Source organism: Punica granatum, chromosome 1 (genome assembly GCF_007655135.1).
Source record: "Punica granatum isolate Tunisia-2019 chromosome 1, ASM765513v2, whole genome shotgun sequence".
Lineage (NCBI taxonomy): Eukaryota > Viridiplantae > Streptophyta > Magnoliopsida > Myrtales > Lythraceae > Punica > Punica granatum.
This window is the reverse complement of record NC_045127.1, coordinates 2597449-2614555: the sequence shown is the minus strand read 5'-3', so window position 1 is coordinate 2614555 and position 17107 is coordinate 2597449. Positions and strand designations below refer to the sequence as shown.

General features: G+C 42.7%; 2 protein-coding genes and 2 pseudogenes across 2 annotated transcripts; all 4 read left to right on the top strand.

Annotated features, from left to right (window-relative positions):
• The first annotated feature begins 692 nt into the window (after nucleotides 1-692).
• On the top strand, nucleotides 693-2764 carry LOC116187272 (anthocyanidin 3-O-glucosyltransferase 2-like). The gene is made up of 2 exons (XM_031515928.1): nucleotides 693-1199; nucleotides 1358-2764. Exons 1-2 carry the CDS (start codon nucleotides 746-748, stop codon nucleotides 2557-2559), a joined length of 1656 nt encoding a protein of 551 aa, XP_031371788.1. The 5' UTR covers nucleotides 693-745; the 3' UTR covers nucleotides 2560-2764.
• A 1543-nt stretch (nucleotides 2765-4307) lies between these two features.
• Nucleotides 4308-6157, top strand: LOC116214894 (anthocyanidin 3-O-glucosyltransferase 2-like). The gene has a single exon (XM_031550388.1). It carries the CDS (start codon nucleotides 4428-4430, stop codon nucleotides 5886-5888), a length of 1461 nt encoding a protein of 486 aa, XP_031406248.1. The 5' UTR covers nucleotides 4308-4427; the 3' UTR covers nucleotides 5889-6157.
• A 161-nt stretch (nucleotides 6158-6318) lies between these two features.
• On the top strand, nucleotides 6319-9394 carry LOC116193295 (annotated as a pseudogene).
• A 4997-nt stretch (nucleotides 9395-14391) lies between these two features.
• Nucleotides 14392-16069, top strand: LOC116193293 (annotated as a pseudogene).
• The last annotated feature ends 1038 nt before the right edge of the window (nucleotides 16070-17107 follow it).

Below are 17107 nucleotides of genomic sequence, written 5' to 3'. Positions count from 1 at the left end.
CTTCACAGCCAAACTCAACAGTCTTCCACTTTCTGCCAGGGCTTGAGTTCAATATGAGTGGTAGAGCACAGCTGGTGTTCATTTCTTCCAGGGCATCAGTCACCATGTGCACGCGGAGGAGTTCGCGAGGGTCGATCATAGACAGGGATAGCCCGGCGGTTGGTACCTGTGCTAGTCATGAAGTTAACTGATGAATCCCGTTTTCAAAACCATCAACGTACTTCTCCAATTCCCCTTCTCCACAGCACGGATACGTCATCGAGCTGCCCCAGACCTACTTTCGAATCAGTCCAGGTTTCACCTAACCATCATCTTATCAAATTTACTCGTTCAAAAAGAAGAAACAAAATTATCCAACTATTCTTAGAGATTTTTCCTCGAAATAATAGTAAACTACATAGTATTTATGCTTTACTACACGTAATAGACGGGAGACGTGGATCAACACTATCCATTGTTCCTTCTAATAATTAAAACAAACACTGCACTGATGCGTAGCCAGCACGTATCAACTACTACTAATCAGCTTTACTAGAATATAATAATATCACCTGACAGGCACCTCGATTATATCGAAATCTCGGCATTAGAGATTTAAAAGTAGTTTTATGTTTGTTTGTGGAATGTTGTACAAAACTAATGTGCGTAGACATTTTTTTTTTTGTTTATTTTCTTTTTTTTTTTACTGGAATTCATTGAGACTACACACGACATCTCTATCTCAACTCTGACATATCTCGTGCCAATGTCGGACGAAACGAAAGCGATGACGTATATATATATGGATCTTCCATGCTTCTTCCCATCTGCCTTGTCTGCTTGCCCGACAAGATTCCTCTTGACTATATCTATTTCTCCAACTCAATCACAACAGTTCAATTCTGACTTTTATAGTTCACGGAGAAACCCAAGGTCGCCAATCGTCATTCTCTCCACCTTAATTACTTTCAGGCTTCAGCTCAGAATGAGTGGCAAAGCAGAGCTGGTGTTTATCCCCGGCCCGGGCGTGGGCCATCTCTTGTCTGCAGTGGAGATGGCTAAGCTCCTCGTCGGCCGGGATGAAGGGCTCTCGGTGACGGTGCTCGTGATGAAGCTAACCGATAGCTCTGACATGAACTCCATCGCCGACTCTGTATCAGCTTCCTCTTCCACTGGGCGCATCCGGTTTATCGAGCTGCCTCGGGCAGAGTTGCAGAACGGTTCGGGTCCTACCAAGCTACTTACCTATATTGTCATTTCCATTAGTATCCTAGTATGATTCCAATTGGTATATATACCCGTTGCAGCATGGAAACTGTTGCACACGTGACGGATTTCTGATCTTGTGATATATACGTGTTTCATTCGATTGGTACAGGCTCTCCGAGTCTAGTTAGTTTCCTTAATGCTGTTGAAGCCTACAAATCCCATGTTCGAGACGTAGTTCGTGGACTGGCTGACAGCGGTTCAGGATCTGCCTCACCACGGCTCGCCGGTTTCGTAGTTGATATGTTCTGTGCGCCGATGATAGATGTGGCTAATGAGTTTAGCGTCCCTAGCTATCTCTTCTTCACGTCTAGTGCCACCTTTCTCGGCGCCATGCTCCATCTCCAAGCCTTACAGGACGACTGCCAGCAGGACATAGGTGCGTTGGTCGACTCCGAAGCGACCGTAGATTACCCAGGCTTGGCGAATCCGCTCAACATCAAGCTCTATATGCCCTCTGAGTTGCGGAAGAAAGATATCTCCTCTTTGTTCCTCGGCTTGGCGAAGAGGTTCAGGGAGACCAAGGGTATTGTGGTGAATACGTTTGAGGAGCTCGAGCAGCGCGCAGTAGAGGCCGTATTCGATGATAAGCTCCCACTGTTGTATCCGGTTGGTCCCATACTGACCCTGAAGGGTGGCAGTGACGACAAGTTGGGGTCAGGCGACATAGTCAAGTGGCTCGATGATCAACCACCGGAGTCAGTGTTGTTCTTGTGCTTCGGGAGCATGGGAAGCTTCCGCGAGGACCAGGTGAGGCAGATCGCCCACGCGCTAGAGCGGAGTGTCCACCGGTTCCTGTGGTCCTTGCGCCGGCCCCCTCCAGGGGGCAAGTTTGATGTCCCGCAGAGTTACGATGACCCCAACGAGGTCCTTCCGGAAGGGTTCCTAGAGCGGACAGCAGGGCAAGGCAAGGTGATCGGGTGGGCCCCACAGGTCGAAGTGCTGGCCCACCCAGCGGTCGGAGGATTCGTGTCGCACTGCGGGTGGAACTCCACCCTGGAGAGCATATGGTTCGGGGTGCCAGTGGCTGCCTGGCCCATGTATGCAGAGCAGCACTTCAACGCGTACGCGCTGGTGGAGGAGCTGGGCGTGGCGGTCGAGATCCGAATGGACTACAGGAAGGGTGACGAGGTAACCGTCACGGCGGAGGAGATAGAGAGGGGGATAAGGCGGCTGATGGAGACTGAAAGGGAAGATAAGAAGGAGAAAGTGAGGCTGATGAGCGAGAAGAGTCGGAGGGCGTTAATGGAAGGGGGTTCATCTCACTCGAACCTGGGACGGTTCATTAAGGATGTTTATAACAATATCCCGTGAATAATTATCGCATATATATTTGCCAAGCTCGAACTTATACCGTACCTTTTTTTTTTTTTCAATCCAATGGTGACAGGGACTTAAAGTGCGTAGATTAATTTTCCTAACGAAATATATATATATATATATATGGAAGTTGGGTGCATTCGAATTAATTTTCTCCAATAATCGAGCTTCGCTACCGTAATTACTTCGGTTCACTTAATATGGCAGCTAGCACATACAGTCTTTGGCTTTTCAGTAAAGAAACTTTGACTGGAAGCAGTCAAATGTTGTTAGCTTCAATGATTTATGCTTAATTGGGTCAAAGAGGATGCGAAGAAGTAACGTATACGCTCGTCGGGTTATAGAGTTAATATTGAGTTGGATTACTCATATCATTTTATTAGTTATTAAAATATATAATTTATTATTTTAAATTTTTCTTGTAATCGAAAAAAAAAAGAGTGGTCCTTTGAACTTCTCATCGAAAAGTTGCGGTTCACATGATTGCTACGTAAACATATAATAATAATAATAATAATAATAATAATAATATTAACAACTTCATAACTGGTCAAGGGATAAGATTATGCTTTACTATATACTAGGTAATGCACCCGCACGACACCGTGGGTGAAAATGTTTTTGATAAATTTATTAATTTATTATAGTAATTTGTGTAATAATTAATATATAATTAATGAAATTAATGATAAAACTGCTTATGTGAAAAAAATATGAACATTCAGTTGATAATAAATGATCTAATTTTTTCAAATGATTATATTAACTAATATTTCATATAATATAAAAGCTAATATTTCTTTAATATTAATTTGAATCGTCAATATTTATAATTACAATATCATGATCCCAATACAATAGGCTCTAATGGTGCGCTTATTTTAGTTTGACGAATTGTCCTGTTGTAAGTTTTATATTTATTAAAAGTAGATTGTAGGCAAAGTAACTTAATACCTAAATAAGAATTAGTGTATGTCAATATGTAATCTAAGCATTGCATTTCATCGTAAAAATGTGAATATTTCTTACGTCACAAATTAAAAGATATTAATTAAATTGGTGATAAATTATAATATTTTTTTTATCAATGTTGATTGGTTTTACGTTAGTTGGCGCTTGTTATCCTTAGATAAGGTTTCAAGCGTGCGTCTTGTGATTAGAGAAAATTTACGATCGGATGAGGTTTATTCCTTAGTGGTTCGACCTTACTCAAATTTAGATTAATTGGGCTTTGTGGACTTCCAAATATAAGTGCTACACATCGGAAAAATCACATTTAGAAATAGACTACTTAAATTGATGATGAATTAAAATATGTATTTTAAATAAATGAGAGTTGATTTTAAATTTGTTGATACTTGTTATTCTTAGGTTAAATTAACGACGAATTGAAATAGGTTTTTTTAAATAAATGTGATTTGATTTTAAATGTGCCGGTGCTTGTTATTCTTAACTAAGACATTGAACGCGAGTGTTATAATTGATTATCTAGTAAAATACGAGGATACATGACACCATATGGTCCGTGCGGATCCGTTTTAATGTTTTAGCGAATGATAAGAATGCCGACGCACGCACATGGTCGGTCCCGCAAGGAACAACGTAGCGGTCATTTCCACCATCGTACTAATCAATCGGACTCCCAATCCGTAAGCCATGACGTTACCTCCATTCCTGGATAGATGAATTTTCAGACGTTTGCTTGATAACCCCAAAAAAAAAAAATTGAGGAAATCCGAAAGCGTATAAGAAAAGCATGAGATCCATCATCACAGTTCCAATTATCAAATGAGACAAGATTTAAGGAAACAGGATCAAATTAGTTTATCCCAAGTTCAATAAAATCCGCCTCTCAAGTCTCAATGGTCGCGACACGAGCGCAACTGATATGGATCCCGTCTTCGGGAGTAGGCCACTTGGTGTCGGCGGTGGAGATCGCGAAGCTCCTCGTCGAACGGGATGATCGCCTATCCATCACCTTGCTTGTGTTGAACCCGCCACGCGCCTCCAAGTCCAACCCGTTTGCGGAACTCCTTGCCTCCGTCTCCTCCTCCACCGCCTCCGCTGCAAAGTCACAGATCCGCTTCCAAGAGCTGCCCTACGAAGATGATCCTTCTGGCCTCGGTGCCAAGTCCAACATGAGCCTAGCTGAACGTCACAAGCCCCAGGTGCGAGCAGCCGTGGCTGAACTCACCCGTGCCCTCGACTCTCCCCCTCTTGCCGGGTTCATTATCGACATGTTCTGCACCCCGATGATCGACGTCGCTAATGAGTTTGGAGTCCCCAGCTACATGTTCTTCACTTGTAGTGCCGCTTTCTTAGGCTTCATGTTCCATGTCCTGGCCTTACAGGACGACGAGGGGAAGGACTTATCTGAGTTTAAGGACTCGGATGCCAAGCTGGACATCCCGACTCTCGTAAACCCACTTCCCGCCAAGGTTTTCCCGACTGTTGTGCTAGATGAAGAACATCGGGTTTGGTTTCTTGGTGCTGCTAGGAGGTTCCGGGAAACCAAGGGCATCGTGATAAATTCGTTCGAGAAGCTTGAACCAAACGCATTGAAATCCCTCCTGGGAGATGACAAGATCCCGCCGGTTTACCCTGTCGGTCCGATACTGAACCTCGAGGTAACTGGCCGGTCCGACAAGAGTTCGGAAATACTCAGCTGGCTCGATGCCCAGCCTAGTTCATCAGTGGTGTTCCTATGCTTCGGGAGCGTCGGGAGTTTCCACGATGACCAGGTGAATCAGATTGCCCATGGACTCGAGAAGAGCGGGCATCGCTTCCTGTTGTCCCTGCGCAGACCCCCGCCCACGGGCATGCTCAGGGCATACCCAGAGGAATACGAAAACCTGGCCAAAGTTCTCCCTGAGGGATTCCTGGAACGGACCTCCGAGAGGGGTAAAGTGATCGGATGGGCCCCGCAGGTAGAGGTGCTGGCCCACCCGTCGGTTGGTGGGTTCGTGACGCATTGCGGGTGGAACTCAACCCTGGAAAGCCTGTGGTTTGGCGTCCCCATCGCAGCCTGGCCTCTGTATGCGGAGCAGCAGTTCAATGCATTCATGATGGTGGTGGAGCACGGGATGGCGGTAGAGGTGAAGATGGACTACAGGAACGACTTAGGAATGGAGACCAAGGAGATCGTGGACTCCGAAGTGATCGAGAAAGCGGTGCAGAAGCTGATGAAGGCCGACGGCCATGACGAGAAGAAGGAGAAAGTGAGGCAAATGAGTGAAAGGAGTAGGGAGGCACTAGCAGAAGGCGATTCATCTCATTTAGCGATAGGGCGTTTTATCGGTGATGTCTTCAAGAACATCCCGTGAGCAAGCTGAATGAGCGGCAATATGAAGCAAGGCACTGGAGTATATCCGTTTATCACACACAAACAAGGGCAATTTCTGACTAGAGGCTAATATACATATCTTCTTCTTCGTTTTTCTCCAAAATCAATCGACATAGGTATGTCCATGCCAATATCAACGGCTTTAGACTTAGCAGTTTCGAGTATAAACGATTATATGTAACAAATGTTGTCCAAGCTGATTCATAGTTTCAAAAGATAGTGTAGCGTAGTGGCACACGTTCTCACTTATTGATCTAAAAGTCACAAGCTCAATACCTAGTAAGATTACTGTGTCCATTTTATTTATAACCGAACAGTTTCAATTATTTTTCTCAGAAATGAGCTTGACCAAAATATCAATAAAAATTGCCATATCCAGAAGGATAAATTTCTCAATTAAAATATGTGTGAACTGAGAGCAAATTGTGATAATCTTAAGTAAACAGAGTTGAGATAAAATTTTCTATGAGAAAATAAAAAGGTCGTACATTCCCCCAAACAAAAAAAAAAAAGTGGAATAAAAAAGCACATCACAAATGATCGGGAAAATTTAGTAGCACAAGGTTTGGTGATGGTCCGGAGTTCTCCCAATGACACAACGGTTCGAGGCAGACCATTAATACGTAAATCGATCAATTCACACCATCTGTATTTTGTTACGCTGGAAGGAACAATTGACCAACAAGTATCTCGCAGGTTGGGTTAAAAGATCAGCATATACAGGCATCTATTGGGCCTGGGCTTTGATATCGATTGGAACAGTAGCCGAGTTCCCCGAACTGTCCGCCGGCATCGCCGAGGCGGTGGCCAAACTCTGCGGCCGGATTTTCTTTCTGAAAACTACTGCTCATGTGACAGAAAAAAGCCGTGTCGTTTAGGTAAGTCCCTCAATGCTTTCCTGTCCTTGCGTGCCTTCTCTCAATAGACCACTTAAGCCTGCAAAAGCCTTCCAGAGTCCCTATCCTCATCTCTCTGTCTCCCAACTCAATCCTCATACTCCAATCCCCTTCCCGCAGGTCTTCTGGGTTCCTTTTAGGCTGCTCCAATATGGCTGGTGGAGCAGAGCTGGTGTTCGTCCCTTTCATGGAGGTCGGCCACCTCGTGTCGGCAGTGCAGATGGCGAAGGTCCTTGTCGAGAGGGACAAAGGGCTTTTCGTGACTGTGCTCGTCATGAATCTAAGAAATGAGGCCACTCTCAAAGCCGTCGCTGGATCTCTCTCCGGCTCTACCACCTCTGCCACCCGCATCCGGTTGATCGATCTACCTCCATACGAGCTTCAAGACCGACCCAGGTTCTACACTAGCAACTTATCTCGGTTTTTTTTTTTTAAGCCTTCTAACCTGCATCCCAAGTAGTTATATCCCATGCTCCTAATTTCGCAACTATGGAATTATTATTAAGAACAAGTTGGTCCCATGTCATATTATTTGGGTTATATAAAGATGTGTGCGTACATCAGTACATGCACTAACAACGTTGGCTGACATTACCCGAATATGTCAATCAGTACAAAAGCTTATCTATTCTTTTGAATTCTTCAATTTTGGTCCAGCTTGCTGTAGTTGAAGGCTACAAAGACCATATTCGAGAAGTTGTCATTGGGCTCACAAAGAGGGTTTGGGGGTCCGACTCACCATGACTTTCTGGGCTCGCGATCGACATGTTGTGCACAACAGTAATAGATGTCGCAAACGAGTTTGGCCTCCCTAGCTATATCTTCTTCACGTGTGGTGCAACCTTTCTCTATTCTATGTTTCCTCTCCAAGCCTTGCAAGATGACTGCCAGGAGGACTTAAGAAAGCCAATGGATTTGGACACGAGTATCAATTAACCGGGTTTCGTGAATCCACTTCCTCCCAGGCTCTTGCCTGCCGAATTGCTCACAAAAGACGCCTCGCCGCTGTTTCTCAATCTGGTGAAGAGATTCAGAGACACCAAAGGCATTATTGTGAATACACTCGAGGAGCTTTAACCCCGTGCAATAGAGTTGGTATTCGATGATAAACTACCGCCTATTTATCCCGTGGGGCCTGTATTAAACCTGAATGGCAGGGGCAACAGCGCGGAGTCACGCGATACAATCAAGTGGCTCGATGATTGATGGATTCCCAATTCGTACCTCAAACACTAATTGATCTTCACGCTCCTCAGTCTTCAATCAATTATGCTCCGTACCTACGAACAAGGGAGATCAGGGTGTCCCCGATTCCCCTCCAATGCTTAAGTCAGACTCTGCTAAGGAGAGCATAATATTGTCTGGAATTAAATAACGTACTTGGGATTTATATAGGAGGGGGTGTAAAGTGATAAAATCCTGAAATACTTGGGATATTTGATATATTTTGAAGATATTTGGTATGATCTTCTCCGAGATATATTAAGAAAGTATATATTATAAGAGATAGATATTGCATCTCACTTGGACAAGGTGCATTGACCTTATTTAATCAAGAGTGGACGCGTGCCTTGTTGGGCCTGATTAGTGGGCTACTAGGGCGGAGTCCATCAATGATCAAACTCCGGCATCGGTGGTGTTCCTTTGCTTCAAGAGCATGGGATGCTTCAGTGAGGACCAGGAGAGACAGATCGCCCATGCACTTGAGTAGAGCGGTCACCAGTTCCTATGTTCCCTGCGCCAACCCCAGCCAGCAGGTAAGTTTGATTCCCCGTGCAATTATGAGAACCTGGAGGAGGTCCTGCCTGAAGGATTCCTGGACTGCACGGCTAGGACAGGTAGGTGGAAGTGCTGGCTCCCTCCGCGATTGGGAGGTTCGTGTCCCATTGTGGACGGAACTCCACCCTGGAGAGCATGTGGTTTGGGGTGCCGGTGGCGGCATGGCCCATGTATGCAGAGCACCATTTTAATGCTTTTGCGCTAGTGGTGGAAATGGGCATTGCAGTTGAGATCTGTATGGACTATAAGAGGAACTTAATGGGAGACGACAAGGTGATCGTGATGGCAGAGGAGATCGAGAGAGGAATAAGCCATCTGAAGGAGGCTGAAGGTGAAGGGAGGAAGGAGAAGGTGAAGCTGATGAGTGAAAGGAGTAGAAGGGCATTACCAGGAGGAGGTTCATCCTACTAGAACCAGAGGCGGTTCATCAAGGATGTCTATGGCAACATGACATGAATAACTGTTGCGTATGTAATCTGTGTTCGTACCGGACTACTGATCGAACTGTGTTTTCCCCGATATATACCGTGAAAGCATGTAAATTAATCTCTTGGTTCAATTCCAATGACTGTGATGTGCTTGCTAGCACTCATATGTCAACCATAGAGTATCGAACAAGAATTTTTTGGCAAGTATTAGAAGATAGAACTCTTCATGGGGTGAATTCTTCAGCAGTTCTTGTTGCTGCTGCTGCTGCCGTTAATTCTCTACTGCAAGTCTAATTGCCGTTTTAGCGGGTTCAATTTGCCGTTTTAGCGGTTTCACGATCGCACTATAAGGCTATACATGTCCTCTATTATTGGATGGCTAATTTATTTTCGTCCAAGAATATTTTGAAGAACATATGTTATTGTGAACGTGGCTTGATCAGTAAGTTCTATTTTTCAAAATTAATTGAGAATTAATTTAAAAAATCTAGTCATGGGAAGGAAGTTGAACTGAGAGCAGGGGAGTAACCTGGCAATTTCGTACCTAACTTATGCAAATCACGTCAATCGGGTCATTGAAAAAAAAGTTACATCAATTTTGTTCATGATCACATCAATTTCGTCTCAGATCATATTAATTTAGTTTTTAGTCACATCAATTTCGTTCTGACAATTTAGTCATTGGTCATATCAATTTCGTTCTTGATCACATTAATTTGGTCATTGGTCACATCAATTTGATCCTTCCAGTTAGTCACATCAATTCAGACCTTCCTTGGTCATATTATTTTAGTCCTTATCAATTTCAATTTTTTACCTAAAAAAGGTCCATTTGGTCTTTTCCCTCATTTTTATTACTCTTGTCTCCAAGCCAATTTTAGAGCATTCGTTCTCATTGCTTGGACCTTCGATTCTCATGTTCATTGTGGCTATGGAAAGCTTATAAAGTACTACAGTAGGATTGAGTTTCAAGTAAAAAAGCAAAGAAACAAGTTAGAAATGCGCGGTTGAAATTTAATTTTCCCTCATAAGGCAGAAATTTCGGAGAGTGATATCTCTCAAACCGTGTAACGAAATTATGAGCCGTCAAGTGTTGTAGCTTCCTTAGGATATGAGGAATCTCTCTATATCAATTTTTTGGACTAGTATTGATTCTATAAGAATTTATTCCCATGTTTTAAAGAGAAAAATCTTTATGTGTCATTAACGGTAAATTCTTACAGAGTCAATATTGGTCCAAAAATTTATATAGACAAATTCCTCATATCATAAGGAAGCTACATCACTTGACAGCTCGTAATTTTGTTACACGGTTTGAGAAATATCGCATTTTGAAATTTTTGCTTTGTGAGTGAAAATTGAATTTCAGCGGCATTTTTCTAACTTATTTCTTTGCTTTTTGTCTCAAAACTTGATCCGAAATAGTAGTGCTATGTGTAAACTTTCTATAGCCACTAAAAACACAAGAATCGGAGGTCCGAGCAATGAGAACGAATGCTCTAAAATTGGCTCGGAGACAATAGTAGTAAAAATAAGGGAGAAGACCCGAGGTGCTAGTTCCACGGGGCGCAACGGAAGCGAAAAAGGAACAGAAATTCAAAATTTCCTACCCGTGAAACTAATTCCAAGACCTACTAGAAGAATAAGAGTAAATAAAAACGTACCTGGAATATTTAAAGTTGTCGACCGAGCGTCCCACGCGTGACGCCTCTACTGGAATCCACACCGACTTTGTCGACGAGTCTTCGAGATCGGCGGTGCTAGCGACCAACACTCGAAAGAAACACTGGTGCGACTCTCGAAATTTATTAGACTTAATTGGACCTAATGAGTTGAACAATTCAACTCAATTATGCCCATTTATATACATACATGTATATCTTATATATTTGTGTATGTAAACGTACACAAACACATGCATACATATATATCTCATCTATCTATATATATATATATTCTGTACCCTTTATATAACAAACAGGAAGGGAAGAAAATTCAAATCCCACCGATGTGGGATTAGAATTACATGGGCTCCCTACATGACATGTGTCTAGGTAAATGGCATCATTTAATTAGCCCATGTGTATGTATAAATGTAGACATATGTATGGCCCATGTGTCTAGGTAAATGGCATCATTTAATTAGCCCATGTGTATGTATAAATGTAGACATATGTATGGCCCATGTGTCACCGTATTAATCTTGCATCAATTTGGTCCATTTAATCTAATAAATCGAGTCTAATTAATCGACAAATTTAATCTCATTAAATATCCGATTAATTAGTCGCACCATAAATCATCTAATCTTTATTAGATGATTTTATTGTTTCAAAATATCTCGTCAATTTAGTCGTAGTATGTGACCCTGTAGGTTCCCAATTACGTTGACAGTAATATCAAAATCTCTATTTCAATATTACAAACAGTGAGTGGCATCTAGCAATGCATCACTGTTACTCAAGTAATCGGAAAGTCAATTTCTCGACGAACCTTGTGACCTCCATTACCGTGTAATATAATCCCTTTGTCCTCTATATCTCTATTGAGCCCAAGGCATGGTCGATGACATCCTTGTATGGCTCAATATCTCTTTTTCTTGGTTTACCGGGTAAGTCTATCAGAACAAATGAGCTCGATATCATTATATCGACTCATTTGGGTATGCATACACTTTTAGACTTAACCACCAAGTGGCCGTGAGATATCGCTCCCGTTTCGTAGGAGGGACAAATCCTATCTTGATCACTCACATTCCTCTCCATGCTCTGTGGTATACCCGATAACTGTCTTTATAACCATCCTGTTACAGTGGCGTTTGACAGTATCAAAGTATATGACATTACATGTAGGAATCTATGGTGACCTCAAGTCAAAGGACCATTACACTATAGTCACTTTGAGATATGCTAATGACAGTCACGTAACAACCCATGTAGCAATCTCATGGCGGATCAGTCCTATACACATTACTCTTAATGTATACATGTGGTGTGATTTGATATCTCCATATCCATGACCTATGAGATTTGATCATCAATCAACACTTACACTAATCTAACCGTATTATCGTTGTCCTAATTAACGATAATACTTTGACTATGGACCTACTATTCCAAGGACATTATTGTGTAAAATCATATTTAGCGCAATTTACACAATAACAGATATGCCTCGTAATATAATGAAATACATGTCATATTACAGAACTGATGATAGATTGCATCTAGGGCATACACCAATTCCCAACACGAGGGACCTTTTTTATATAAAGAATTAATGTTAACAAGAACTAAAATGATGTGATCAAAGAAAGACTAAATTGGTGCGACAAACCGGATGAACTAAATTGATATAACTAATGACTAAATTGATGTGATCAATAATCAAATTGATGTGTCGAATGACGAAATTGATGTGACCAATGACTAAATTAATGTAACCAGAAATGAAGTTGATGTGACTGTTGACTAAATTAATATGATTAGGGATCAAATTGATATGACTTTTTTTTTCTCAGGGATCTAATTAATGCAATTTACATAAGTCATGAATGAAATTGATCGTTTACTCAAGAGCGAGGAGAAACCCGAGCTTATATGAACTGAAGCTGGTGGAATTTATTTGTTCGAACATAAACTTATTGTGCCGGAGATAAGATGAAAACTTTCAAGGAAAACGGGATAAGAAAATTTCAAACTGAATAGCCTTGAAGAACCCATTCCATCGGGCTGGGAGAGACAAGTTCAATATTGAAAATTTCTTTTCGTACGGCTCCAGAAATTGGAAGTTAGAAAAAAACATGATATCTCCCTCCCCTTCACCCATTGTCGCCCCTAATGCGGCATTTATGAGATACTAATATGTACCGGTATAATGGCTAAAATATGTATGGAGATAATGTCTACAAATGCAAATTTAAAAAATATTAGTAGTATTAAAAAAATGCACTGATGTTACTAATATTTCAAAAAATTAAACGATCTCTCCCTCTCCATGGTCCACCGTCACCATATAAATTCACTTTCAATAAATTACTAATATTTCTAATTAAAATATTTGAGGTAACTATTTAATAAATTCGCGCAACGCGCGGGTCCAATGTCTAGTCCATAGAAATAGGGGAAATGATATAAGGAGGAAAAAGATAGAGAAGATGAGTGAATACGAAGTTATTTAAGTGAAATTACAAATTTGTCTTAAATTTAGTGACTATAATTAATTACAAGTAATGAGCTATGGGTAATACCTTAAAGCAAAAGGGAGACAAAAAATCTCACCTCTAGCTTTATATATTAGTATAAATAAATACGGTATTGGATTCAGAAAACCAAAAATACTGGAGAAATATTCTTTTAGCGGTAATATTCTCTTAAATCTATTTTCCCCATAAATATTGTATGATCTTCATCATAATTCTTTTGACACTCCCATAAATCCTCGTAAGCGCATACAAAGCGTCAATAGCCCATTTTGTAGGTTATTTGCGGGGTTGTTCGTGGGGAATTGAAATTCGATTTTGGTCTAACGAACTGAGGAGAGGAAAAATATTGAATGAAATTAAACATATAATTCTACGAAAATTTTGGATCATATACCCAGCATCTCTCCCGTGCTTTGTTGACGTGGGATTTGTGTGTGTGACACCCCCTTTCTCCATTATTGGACAATTTACGTTCGTCTTGCTATGTGATTAGTCTATAATAAGAATATATGCCGGTGCATGCATGGTCGAGCCAAGCAAGCATAAGAGCCGTCTCAACAATTCTTTCTGTTTAACTAGTGAAATAATCCGTCCATTGATAATACAAATTATTAAAAATAAATACATAAATATTGGAATAGTTGCATTAATTAGTATCTCTAGAAAGATTGTAAAAATCTCCTTGGGAACATATGATAAAATTGTAAATATGGAAAAAAAATGAAAAAAGTCTAAATTTATATTAATTGAGAGACTTGAAGAGACAAGTCACCCTAAGCTGAGGAGTACTAACAGAAGAATCTCTTGAATCCTTATATGCTTTTATGGAAAATCCTTTGCACGAATGGAAGAATTTCATAAAAGTAGACTAAATTAATACATACATCGATTAAATCACTCAAATTCCATAAACCGTAACATCATCCTCCAACGCGGGATTCTCAGGTTTCGTTTGCTTACCAATAATAAGCAAAAAAAAGTACAAAAACAACAAAAAGAAATGCTTGATGATGAACAAATTAAATCATGATTCATCCACCATTAGATGACTCGGACTTTCCATCTCTATATATACACTGTTCCAATGAACAATTAAGAAAGATTAATGATACGCACCAAAGGTTCTTAGAGGGCATCCAATTAGTTTATCCCAAGTTCAATTCGGTCCGACTTTCAATGGTCGCGACTCGAGCAGTCTCACAGCTCATATGGATCCCATCTGCAGGAGTAGGCCACTTGGTCTCGGTGGTGGAGATTGCGAAGCTCCCCGTCAGACGGGACGATCGCCTCTCCATCACCTTGCTCGTGATGAACCCGCCAAGCACCTCCAAGTCCAACCCGTTTGCAGAACTCCTTGCCTCGGTTTCCTCCTCTGCCGCAATGTCACGAATCTGCTTCCTAGAGTTGCCCTACGAAGAGAATCCTCCTGGCGCCAGTTCCAAGTCCACCAACGTCAACCTAGCTGAACGTCACTAGCCCCAGGTGCGAGCTGCTGTGGCCGAACTCATTTATGTCGCTGACTCTCCCCCACTGGCCGGGTTCATAATTGACATGTTCTGCACCCCAATGATGGATGTTGCTAATGAGCTTCAAGTCCCCACCTATACGTTCTTCACGTGTAGCGCGGCCTTCTTGGGCTTCATGTTCCATGTCCAGGCCCTGCAGGACGAGGGGAAGGACTTATTATCCGAGTTTAAGGGGTCAGTCAACGCCAAACTGGAGATCCCCACTCTCATAAATCCACTCCTTGCCAGGGTCTTCCCGGCCTTTGCTCTAAACGAAGAACCTCGGGTTTGGTTTCTTGACCTTGCCAGGAGGTTCCGGGAAACCAAGGGCATCATGATAAATTCGTTCAAGGAGCTCGAACCACACGCAGTGAAAGCCCTTCTGGAAGATGACAAGATCCGGTCAGTTTACCCCGTTGGTCCGATACTGAGCCTCAAGGGAAGAGGGTCCAACAATAGTTCGGAGATACTCAGCTGGCTCCACGCCCAGCCTAGTTCTTCGGTGGTGTTCCTATGCTTCGGGAGCGCTGGGAGCTTCAACGATGACCAGGTGAAGGAGATTGCCCATGGACTCGAGAAGAGCGGGAACCGCTTCCTATTGTCCCTGCGCCGACCCCTGTCCATGGGCATGCTCAGGGCATACCTGGAGGAATACGAAAACCTGGCCGAAGTTCTCCCCGAGGGTTCCTGGAACGCACTTCCGAAAGGGGTAGAGTGATTGGATGGGCCCCGCAGATAGAGGTGCTGGCCCACCCATCAGTTGGCGGGTTCGTGACGCACTGCGGGTGGAACTCAACCCTGGAAAGCCTATGGTTTGGCGTCCCAACTGCAGCCTGGCCTCTGTATGCAGAGCAGCAGTTCAATGCGTTCGTGATGGTGGTGGAGCAAGGGATGGCATTAGAGGTCAAGATGGACTACAGGAAGGACTTTGGAATGGAGACCAAGGAGGTCGTGGCCGCGGACGTGATCGAGAAGGCGGTGCGGTAGCTGATGGAGGCCGACGACCATGACAAGAAGAAGGAGAAGGTGAGGCAAATGAGTGAAAGGAGTAGGGAGGCACTGGCAGAAGGCGGTTCATCTCATTCAGCCAGCGGGCGTTTCATTGGTATCATCTTCAAGAACATCCCTTGATCGAGCAAGGTGGGAGGTTGCATGGATGGAATTTGTTCGAGGATGCGAGTCACTTCCGATTAAGGGCCATAAATATCTTCTTCATTTTTCTCCAAAATCGATTGACATAGGTGTATTTACGCCCCGATCAACGGTTTTATATTTAACAGTCTCAAGAGTATAAAACGATTATATGTCAACAGATGTACTAAACGCAGATGGATGTATTTTTCGGTGAAAGCTTATGCATATTCACTAAATACTAACTTATTAAATTGGCCTATCCAGAAGAATGAATTTCTCTATTCACGCATGTGCACGAGGAAATTGTGATAATCTTTTATAAACAGAGTTACAAAGAGAATTTTTAGGAGAAAGATGGTCCAACCAAAAAACAGTTTCACCAATAACAGGGGAAAATCTTAGTAGCACACGGTCTGGTAATGGTTCGGAGTCTTTCCAACCAATGTCACAACGGCTCGAGGCAAGATCGATTGATCACTTGCACCCATTTGTGCACTGCATAAGGAACAATTCACCAAGTTTTTTTGTGGGTTGGGCCAAAAGATCTGCAGAAACAGAGTCGTTTGTCTGCAGAAATATATACATGTGCCTAATAATCTAGCAAAAAAAAAATACATGTGCCTAATCTAAGCATTAGATTACAACTACGGTACAGGAAACGCCAAGGCCATCGCATTATACACAGAGCGTTGATGAGGGCAAGATCGATGATGCCACCCTCAGGCAGAAGCCAAGGCCATGGCCTTGATCCTCATGGCGGGTGCACTCTTGGCATTTGCCTCCCCATGCCTGGGAAGGCTAGTGCCTGTGCTCCGACCAGAGAGGAACGTCTTCTTCAAGGTAAAAAGCCTTCGCAGAGGGGGATGATCATATAAACGGGGTCCATCCATGTCTTCCCGGATGCATATGAGGGTATAACCTCTTCCGGCCTAACCAGCTTAGCCTTGTGAGGTAGGGGTGAAGTGAGGCAGAGGCTCTCTTAAGCATCCGGGGAAACGTGGATGAAGAAGACGTGACTCCTCGGGCAGTGCACAGGGACCGCCTCTCCGAGCATGGGGAGGTAGTCACTGGGGGGCCTTTTGATGAGGATCGAGGCCATGGCTTGAGCTTGTAAAGGAAGCAATCAAAAAGTGTTCCGGAATGGAAGTCCGTATGTCTATCCCCTCCCATCCCTTTCACATTCATTAATTGGGCGTGAAGGGGGGGAGAAAGAATTGTTATGGAAGTTCATTGAATAAGTTGCAATGCCATAT